At 39.7% G+C, this 9,725-nt stretch overlaps 1 protein-coding gene across 1 annotated transcript; it reads left to right on the top strand.

Moving 5' to 3' along the window:
• Nucleotides 1-3,334: 3,334 nt before the first annotated feature.
• On the top strand, nucleotides 3,335-4,288 carry LOC131831236 (putative olfactory receptor 2W6). The gene has a single exon (XM_059173399.1). The coding sequence runs from the start codon at nucleotides 3,335-3,337 to the stop codon at nucleotides 4,286-4,288; it is 954 nt and encodes a 317-aa protein (XP_059029382.1).
• Nucleotides 4,289-9,725: the final 5,437 nt, after the last annotated feature.

The raw sequence follows: 9,725 nt of genomic DNA, 5'->3' as shown, positions 1-9,725 counted from the left end.
TCATATGGACTTCTCAGGCCCATTTCCAATGGCCAGTCCATTAGAACATAAGTCTGACAGTTCTGGGGCTCCTCAGGAAGCATGCTGCCATCGGGAAATGGGTGGCTAATCTCCTTCCAGATATCTGACTTCTCCTGAGGTCACAAAGATCTCCCCTCCCTATGTAATTGTTCCACTTCATCTGCAACATCACCACCCCTAGATGGGAAGAGCTAATGATGAGGGCATGTGAAGTGGGCAAAATCTCTCTAGACCTTTGCCAGAGTAATTACACAGATGGAAATGTACATGTGAAGTTCATGGCAGAGGCTTTCTTGGTCTGTGGTGAGTCTTTGAATACACCTAAATACTGATTGGTGGGTCATCTTGGGCAGCTCATTGGTTTAATGTCTTCGGTTCAGGTCATGATCTCGGGATCCTGGGATCAAGCTCCATGTCAGGCTCCCTGCTCAGTGGGGAGTCTGCTTCTCCCTCTGCCCCTCCCCTGCTCATGCTCTCTCTCAAATAAATGAATTAAAAAAAAAAAAAACACCATAAAAGATCGGTTAGGAAAAACAATGGTAACATTATAAGGATGTTTGTACCTGAGGAGATCACTATAGGTCCAAAACCTTTTTGTGTTCATGGACCTAATATTCAGGTGACCCAATGGCGATTGAGACCAGGAAGCTTACTGTTCTTGAGCAAACCTACAGGTATTTGGTGGGCCCCCAGGAGGGATAGACTATTGTCATTGAGGGTATGGCATTCAGGCCAGCAGATGGGAAGCAAGGACAGGAGAGCAGGTGACAGTGTGAGGACTGTTAGCTGGTCCGGGGATTATGGGAGGCCCACAGCCTCCATGACAGGAGTGCCTGCCCCCTAGGAAGATCTCCCATGCCAGTGAGGCAGGACCACTTCTATCTGGCATACTTTTGAAAATGCACAAGGGGATAATTGTGTCTCCACTTTCTCTTTCCTAAATTCCATTCAAATAATTTGTGTGACCCTGATGGGGTCATGGATTTTGGTTTAGTATCTTTAAGATACCAGACTCCAGACCTGGAACAAAATCATGAGTGAGTGCATGGGGCAAGTACTGAATGGTTCCTCATGTTAGGAGAGTGAAATGCTCTTGCACACACATACACACATGCACACATGATGAACATGCGAGTTAGATAGAGGGTTTCTTTCACAGACTGTATATGTATCTAATTACCACGTTGTATACCTTAAATATCTTACAATTTTATATGCCAACCCTACCTCAATAACGCTGACATATATAGGTATATATGATTCATATACACATAAGTTCTAAAAACCTGGAAGAAGAAAATAGAGAAAACAAGTATATATATAAATTTATCAATAGCTATTGTCTATGAGTAGATGGGATTATGCAGTTATTTATTTCTTCAATGGTCTTTTTTTCCTCTAAAAAACATGAATTGCTCTTATGATGAGTTGTTTTAAAGTAACTAACTAAACAGATAACAAGTTCCTGTCTTTGGGGTATCACTCTTCAGCTAAAATCAAGAAAGAAAAGTAAAAGTATTGTCCCTTTTATGTGTGGTGATTACAAATGTTATGTCTCATTACAACATTTTTTTTAAAGATTTTATTTATTTATTTGACAGACAGAGATTACAAGTAGGAGGAGAGGCAGGCAGAGAGAGAGAGGGAGGAGGAAACAGGCTCCCTTCTGAGCAGAGAGCCTCATGCGGGGCTCGATCCCAGGACCCTGGGATCATGACCTGAGCCGAAGGCAGAGGCTTTAACCCACTGAACCACTCAGGTGCCCCTACAGCATGGTTTTTAAATTTAACTTAAAAAAAAAAAATTAATTTAAGGATTCTTCTACTAAAAAAAAAAAAAAAAAAAGAAGAAGAAGAAGAAGAAAAAGGAAATATTCCTCGTGTCCATATTTTTCAAACTTGCAATTCATGCTGACCTACTCTAGTTCTTGGTATGCATTTTCACTTGGATATCCGCAGAGATGCTGCATTCATAATACACTCCTTCTCCAAGCCATCCCTTAAGCTGGTTTGTCAAAATTTCCAAGTTGTTTTTTCAAAACGCTGGCTTTCATGGTCCTTTGTGTATGGTTTCACCTCAGACAATAACTTCTTCCTGAGTTTAGGATCTGCGCCTTTCCGTTTGGACCACAAGAGGACATGACCCACGGGTAGACATGCATTTATAGACTCTCCATTTATGTCGTATTCTAACTTCTCCAGCAGCTGGATCCTTGTAAGTTCCAAACAAGTTGATGGCAGTAAACTGTGTCTGTACAGCTAGCATTTAATTCTTGATATGGAGGACATATGCCTTTTTCTGTTAATTTCTGAATGTTGGAAGTGTTCATAAGCCAAATATTTGATTGGTGTCTATTCAATAATGTAAATATTTAGTCTGCTTTCACTGAAGCAATGCAGGTAATCCCACCGCCACCCTGGGGCAGCTTTCCCAAAGCTGTTGCAAAAATAATCCTGCGCAATGCTTCTTACTATTTCCTTTAACATTGAGCATAGTTTTAGGTTGAGCTGTAATGTGAAAAAGAATGTCCCTCATTTCTGCTCATTCTGTGAATGCTTGTGGGAGGAAAGAAAATCCCCTCAACCTCTGCACAATCAAATCTGCTTTTGGTTTCTTGGATAACTAACTCTACCTTCATCATTGGGTCAGGAGACTGGACCAAATCATTGACAGCTCAGAGTCAAGTAAATTCCAGGCTGTTTTATTTCAAGGGCCCCAAGGCTGTTACTTTCCTGATCGCATATAGGTAATTCAAGTATTTTACGATAGACTCTGTCTCTCATTTTTATCTATATTCCCTGCTTACAGTTCAGAGTCCAGCACAGAGTGAGTCACCAATACATTTTTTTTTCTTCTTCCAGTTGAGTTTATAATCATGAAACCTGAGAGTTGATCATACTAATTGAAGCCATTGTTCCACAAATTTTAGCAGGTAATTTATCAGTTAGCAGAGAAATAGGCTTAAAGTTAGTGGATTCTGACAAAAGTATTTGCTTTTTTCCCCCTAAATTATTTTATTGCTATTTATATCATTGAAAGCTTATTTTTTTTTAAAAAGATCTGTCCGCTTATCTCACTTAACCAGATTATAAAATATTAAGGCCAAAGTTATGGCTTTCATCACTTTACAGACAAATATGTTTTTAGTACTTCAGCCTCCAGTTCCAGGAATGGGCAGGCAGGTGACCCAGTTCAGGTGGGAGGGGGCTCAGTGAAATACATCCACTGTTGGGACCACACGAGGTATACCATTTTCTGCATGAGTGATAGCACAGATGTTAACCTCTGTAAACAGGTTTATCAAGCCAAGAGTATGGAAAGAAGTAACATGAGCTCTGGAGGAGACTTCATTCTGCTGGGGTTCTCTGACCGTCCAAAGTTGGAGACCATTCTGTTTTTCATTAACACAGTTTTTTACCTTCCGGCTGTGGTGGGGAACTCGACCATCATCTTTCTCTCCCTGGTGGACCCTCGACTGCACTTGCCTATGTACTTCTTCCTCTGCAATCTGTCCCTCCTGGACCTCTGCTACACGACTAGTAGCATACCTCAGATGCTGATCAACCTCTGGGGGCCACACAAGACCATCACTTATGTAGGTTGTGTTGTCCAACTCTTTGCTTTCCTGTCTGTGGCGGGCACTGAGTGCATTCTCCTTTCAGTCATGGCTTATGACCGCTTTGTGGCTGTTTGCAAGCCACTCCACTACATGGCCATCATGCACCCACAGTTGTGCCTGCAACTGGCAGCCTTTGCCTGGCTCAGTGGGATCGCCAACTCTGTGCTCATGTCCCCACTGACCATGTCCCTGGGGCGCTGTGGTCAACGCCGCATCAATCACTTTGTGTGTGAGATGCCAGCCATCATCCGCATTTCCTGTGTGGACACCAGCCGCGTTGAAGGCTTAGCTTTCTTCCTGGCCATCCCCATTGTGCTGGTGCCTCTCACCATGATCCTTGTGTCCTACCGCTACATTGAAGCTGCGGTTGCACGCATCCGGTCTGCAGTGGGGAGGCGCAAGGCTTTCAACATCTGCTCTTCGCACATGGCGGTGGTGTCTCTCTTTTACAGCAGTATAATCTACATGTACATGCAGCCTGGGAATGTGGCCAGCCAGGACCAGGGCAAGTTCCTCACACTCTTCTACTGTCTAGCGACCCCCACTCTGAATCCTTTCATCTACACGCTGAGAAACAAAGACGTGCAAGGGCCCGTGCGCAAGGTTTTCGGGAAAGACAGTGGTGCATTGGACATGGGAGCGCACTGAGGGAGGCTGGCTTCCCAGCGCTCAGGTGCTTCGGGTCTGGGGAGACTGAGGTGCTCCAAAGCAGGGAAGGTACACAGGGTGGTGCACAGACACTGAAGTGTGGGTGAAGGGGGTCTACTCTCTTTTAGGAGTCCTAAAGCAGTGTCTGCTTGTGGGGGCTGGACAGAACCCCTGACCTTCCAGGAGACAGTGTTAACCGCGGGAGATAGTGTGCTGGGGTGATGGGGGGATGCTACTTCCTCTCTGCTCAGTGGGGACAGGCATGACTTGTGGCTTGGATTCCAGAGACCTGTAATGTCACTCCCAAATCAGCCCTCAGGGAAGAGACAGCGGGGTTGAAGAAGTGTGTGCTCGTGTGTGAGGGCGAGACTGGGATGCTGACGGTCGATAGTTCCGGTCCATAAACCCTTTCAGTACAAACGTTCTAGACCCCCCTGGAGATGGTGCTGTTATTTCTGCAGGCTACTGTTGCCTGCTAACCCATGCCTTGCGCAAGTGGTTATTTAAAATTTAAAGTCCTATGCCACTTGTCAATCTAAATTAAGTCGACTTAATGAGCATTCAAGGCAACTAGCATTTAAAAGTTAGTTGGATTAACATGAAAGGGTATAGAACATTTCAGAGATGATTCCATAAGGTAGGGTAAGTCAGCTGTGTGTGTGTGTCAAATGTTTTCCTTACAGTGAACCATTGACACAGAAGTTTGAAGGTCACTGCCTTAAAGAGTCTTACTGGAACAAGCTCCCAAGCAGAGAATACATCTGCAGTGAGGGAAAAAAAAAATAGGGATAGAATTATTATTTTCCTAAATACTCTTTTTAAAAAGTTTTTGAATTTCAGTTTACAGTATAATAATAATTTCAAGTGTAGAATTTAGTGATTCATCACTTCCATACAACACCCAGTGATCAAAAGTGCCCTCCTTCATCCCCATCACCGTTTTTTCCCATCTCCCACCCCGCCCCTCTAGTGACTATCAGTGTGTTATCTAGAGTGAAGAGTCTAGTTCTTGATTTGTCTCTTTCTCCTCTTTTCCCTCTGCTCATCTGTTTTGTTTCTTAAATTCCACATATGAGTGAGATCATGCGGTATTTGTCTTTCTCTGAGTGACTTAACATAATACCCTCTAGCTTCATCCACATCCTCACACATCCATATAACACCTGGTGTTTATCACAAGTGCACTCCTTAATGCCCATCACTTGCTTAACCCATCCCCCAACTCCAACCCCTCTGGTCACCATCAGTTTGTTCTCTGCAATTAAGAGTCTGTTTTTTGGTTTACCTCTCTCTCTTTCTTTCTCTCTAGGGATACCATTCTTACTAATTGAATTAGTGGTCTTAAGGTCACAGAAGGAGATAGTGGTGTGGGAGCATGTGGACAGGAATGGGAAGCTGCACAGTATGAGAGAGTTTGCCAGGATAAATGATGATCATGATGAGGATGATGATGCTAATTATGATGAAAATGGATCTGTACTTCACTAACTTATGTATTTTCACCTTCTGATAATTCTGAAGTAAGAATGATTCAAGATTTAATGGCAAGGCAAAGTTTTCTTTGCAATATTTTTTTCTCAGATTTACAGCAAAAGGTGAACATGAGTATCTTTAAGTTGTAAAAATTAATGCAATCAATAAAATTTCAATGAATTCTAGGAACTAATTAGTGTCTATAATGGTGAACTTGCTCTGTCAGTCTGACTAGGCCACAGTACCCAGGTGTTTGTTTGAACACCATTCTTGTTGTGGCTATGAAGATATTTCTAAGAGGAGATTAATATTAAGATCATTAAACTTTGAGTAAAGCAGATTGCTCTCCAACGTGTGGGTGGGCTGTATCCAATCAGTTGAAGGTCTTAGGATAAAACAGAAATCCCCCTAGCAAGAGGGAATTTTGCTTTTAGACCACTGCTGGACTTCAACTGCAACATCTACTCTTCCTTGGATTTCCAGACTGTCTTACAGATTTTGAACTTGACAGCCACCCAAATCACAAGAGTCATTTCCTTAGAATCTCTCTACCTATCTACCATCTATCATCTATCCCTCTGTCATCTATTTATCTGTTATCTATCTATCATCTATTTATCTATCACTCATCTATCCATCTATTATCTATATCTATATGGTCTATTGATTCTGTTTCTTTGGAGAACCCTAATACTTTCCAAAAAATAATAAAAAAATTAAGTATGTATACATTGACTTTTGCATAGATTTTACTTTTTTTTCCTTTTTTTTGTTTTAATTTTTTATTTTTTATAAACATATAATATATTTTTATCCCCAGGGGTACAGGTCTGTGAATCACCTGGTTTACACACTTCACAGCACTCACCAAAGCACATACCCTCCCAATGTCCATAACCCAACCCCCTTCTCCCCACCCCCCTCCCCCCAGCAACCCTCAGTTTGTTTTATGAGATTAAGAGTCACTTATAGTTTGTCTCCCTCCCAATTCCATCTTGTTTCATTTATTCTTCTCCTACCCCCTTAAGCCCCATGTTGCATCACCACTTCTTCATATCAGAGAGATCATATGATAATTTTTTTTATCTGATTAACTTGTTTCACGTAGCATAATACCATCAAGTTCCATCCACGTCACTGTAAATGGCAAGATTTCATTTTTGATGGCTGCATAGTATTCCAGTGTGTGTGTATATGTGTGTGTGTGTGTGTATACATACCACATCTTCTTTATCCATTCATCTGTTGATGGAAATCTATGTTCTTCTCATAGTTTGGCTATTGATGGAAATCTATGTTCTTCTCATAGTTTGGCTATTGTGGACATTGCTGCTATAAACATTCGGGTGCACATGCCCTTTCAGATCACTACATTTGTATCTTTAGGGTAAATACCCAGTAGTGTGACTGCTGGGTCATATGGTAGCTCTATTTTCAACTTTTTGAGGAACCTCCATACTGTTTTCCAGAGTGGCTGCACCAGCTGTCATCTGTAGATAGCAAAATATTACTTTTTCCTTACCAATTTGAATGTCTTCCCTTACTTTTTCTTTTTTCTTTTCTATTTAGTACTAAGTTGAATAAAAGTGTTAAGGTGACACCCTCATCTTGTTCCTAGCTTCAGGGGAAAAGGACTCAGATTTTCAGCCTTGAATATATAATCTTAGCTGTGAGTTTTTCCTATATGGCCTTTATTATGTGAAGTATTGTCCCTCCAAATCCACTTTGTTGAGTTTTTATCATGAATGGATATTGAATCTTGTCGAACGTTTTTTCTGTACCTGTTGAGATGTTCATGTGGTTTTTTGTTGTTGTTGTTTTTGTTTTGTTTTGTTTTCTGTTGTTAATGCAGTAGATCACATTGACTGATTTGTGAATATCGAAATCTGCTTGGATCCCTGGAAATTATCCTACTTGATTGTGGTGAAGGACTTTTTAATGAATTATTGGATTAGGTTTGCTAATGTTTTCTTAAAGATTTTTACATCTATGTTCACAAGACATTGGTCTGTGTTTTTTGTTTTTTTGTGGTATCTTTATCTGGTTTTGATATCTGGGTAATGCTGCCTAATAGAATGACTTTGGAAACTTTCCTTCATCTTCTATTTTTTGGAATAGTTTGAGAATAGGTATTAACTCTTTTTAAATGTGAAACCCTCTGGTCTTGGACTTTGTTTGTTGGGAGTTTTTTGATAACTGATTCAACTTCAAATTAGTCTGTTCAGATTTTCTATTTCTTCCTGATTCAGTTTTTGAAGGTTTTGTGTTTATACAGATTTATCCATTCTTCTAGGGCTGTTCAGTTTGCTGGCATATAATTTTTCATGATATTGTATGTCTCTGGTATCAGTTGTTTTTTTCTCCTCCTTTATTTCTGATTTTATTTGAGCTTTCTCTCTCTCTTATTCTCTGTGTCTCTGTTTTATGAGTCTGACTAAAGGTTTATCAATTTTGTTGATCTTTTCAAAAACCAGTTTCTGGTTTCATTTATCTGTTATATTGTTTTCTTAATCTTTATTTCATTTATTTCTACTCTGATCTTTATTATTTCCTTCTTTACACCAAATTCAGGTTTTGCTTTTTCTCTTGTTTTAGTTTGCATTTAAAGTCTATTTTGTCTGATATAAGTATTGCTACCCCTGCTTTCTTTTCACTTCCATTTGCACAAAAAGTGTTTTCCCATCCCTTCACTATCAGTCTTCAGGTGCCATTAGACAGCTTATAGGATGGACCTGATTTTTATCCATTTAGTCACCCTATGTCTTTTTTTTCCAGTATGTTTTGATTGGAGAATTTTCTCTCTTTATATTCAAAGCAATTATTGATAGGTATGTTCTTATCACCATTTTGTGACTTTTAAAAATATTTTATTTATTTATTTGTCAGAGAGAGAGAGAGCACACAAGCTGGGGGAGCAACAGAGGCAGAGGGAGAAGCAGATTCCCTGCTAGCAAGAAGCCAGAGGAAGGGCTCAATCCCAGGACCCCAGGATTATTTCCTGAGCTGAAGGCAGATGCTTAACTGACTGAGCCACCCAGGCATCACTCTTGCTGGTTTTTTATAGTTGTTTTTGTAGTTCTTCTCTTTTCCTTTCTTCTCTTGTTCTCTTCCCCGTGGTTTGATGGCTTTCTTTAATGTTTAGATTCCCTTCTATTTTTTGTATACCCATACAGGTTTTAATCTGTGGTTACCTGTAATAAATATATATATATAGATAGATAGATATACATCTATCTATCTATATGTATATCTCCTTTACATATAGAAGTCTGTATTAAGTTGATGTTTCTTAAGTTTGAACCCATATTAAAAACACTATATTTTTACTCACTCCCTGCCACACATTTTGCATATATGATTTCATACTTTACGTCTTTTTATTTTGTGAATCCCTTGGCTGATTTTTGTATCATAATTAATTTTACTGCTTTTATGCTTTAACCTCTGTACTGGTTTTATATGTTATTAACCTACTACATTTATTATGTTCAAATTTATTGTGGAATTTTTATGAATTCTAATTTTCTTACTCCTAATTATGGTCTTTTCTTTCAACTCAAAGAATTTCTTTTAATATTCCTTGTAAGCCTGGTTTAATGGTAATGAATTCCTTTAACTTTTGTTTGCCTGGGAAATGTTGATCTTTCCTTCTATTCTGAATGGTAACCTTGTTGGATAGAGTATTTTTGGTTGCAGGTTCTTTTGTTTTTGTTTTGCTTTGTTTTGTTTTACTTTTAACAGGGATTATATCATGTCACTCCCTTTTGTCTTACAAAGCTGAAAAATTAGCTGAGAGTTTTGTGGGTTTCTCCTGTACATAACTCTTTTATTTCTTTTCTGCTGCTTTTAATATTCTCTCTTTATTGCTACTTTTTGCCATTTTAATTATCATATGTCTTGGTGTGGACCTCTTTGGGTCAATTTTTTGGGGTACTCTCTGTCCTCCTGGATCTGGATGTCTGTT

Source organism: Mustela lutreola, chromosome 5, assembly GCF_030435805.1.
Source record: "Mustela lutreola isolate mMusLut2 chromosome 5, mMusLut2.pri, whole genome shotgun sequence".
NCBI lineage: Eukaryota > Metazoa > Chordata > Mammalia > Carnivora > Mustelidae > Mustela > Mustela lutreola.
This window is presented reverse-complemented; position numbering and strand designations above follow the sequence as displayed.

Excerpts from the sequence above, each read along its gene's own strand:
- LOC131831236 (XM_059173399.1), top strand. The coding sequence starts at position 3,335 with ATGGAAAGAAGTAACATGAGCTCTGGAGGAGACTTCATTCTGCTGGGG.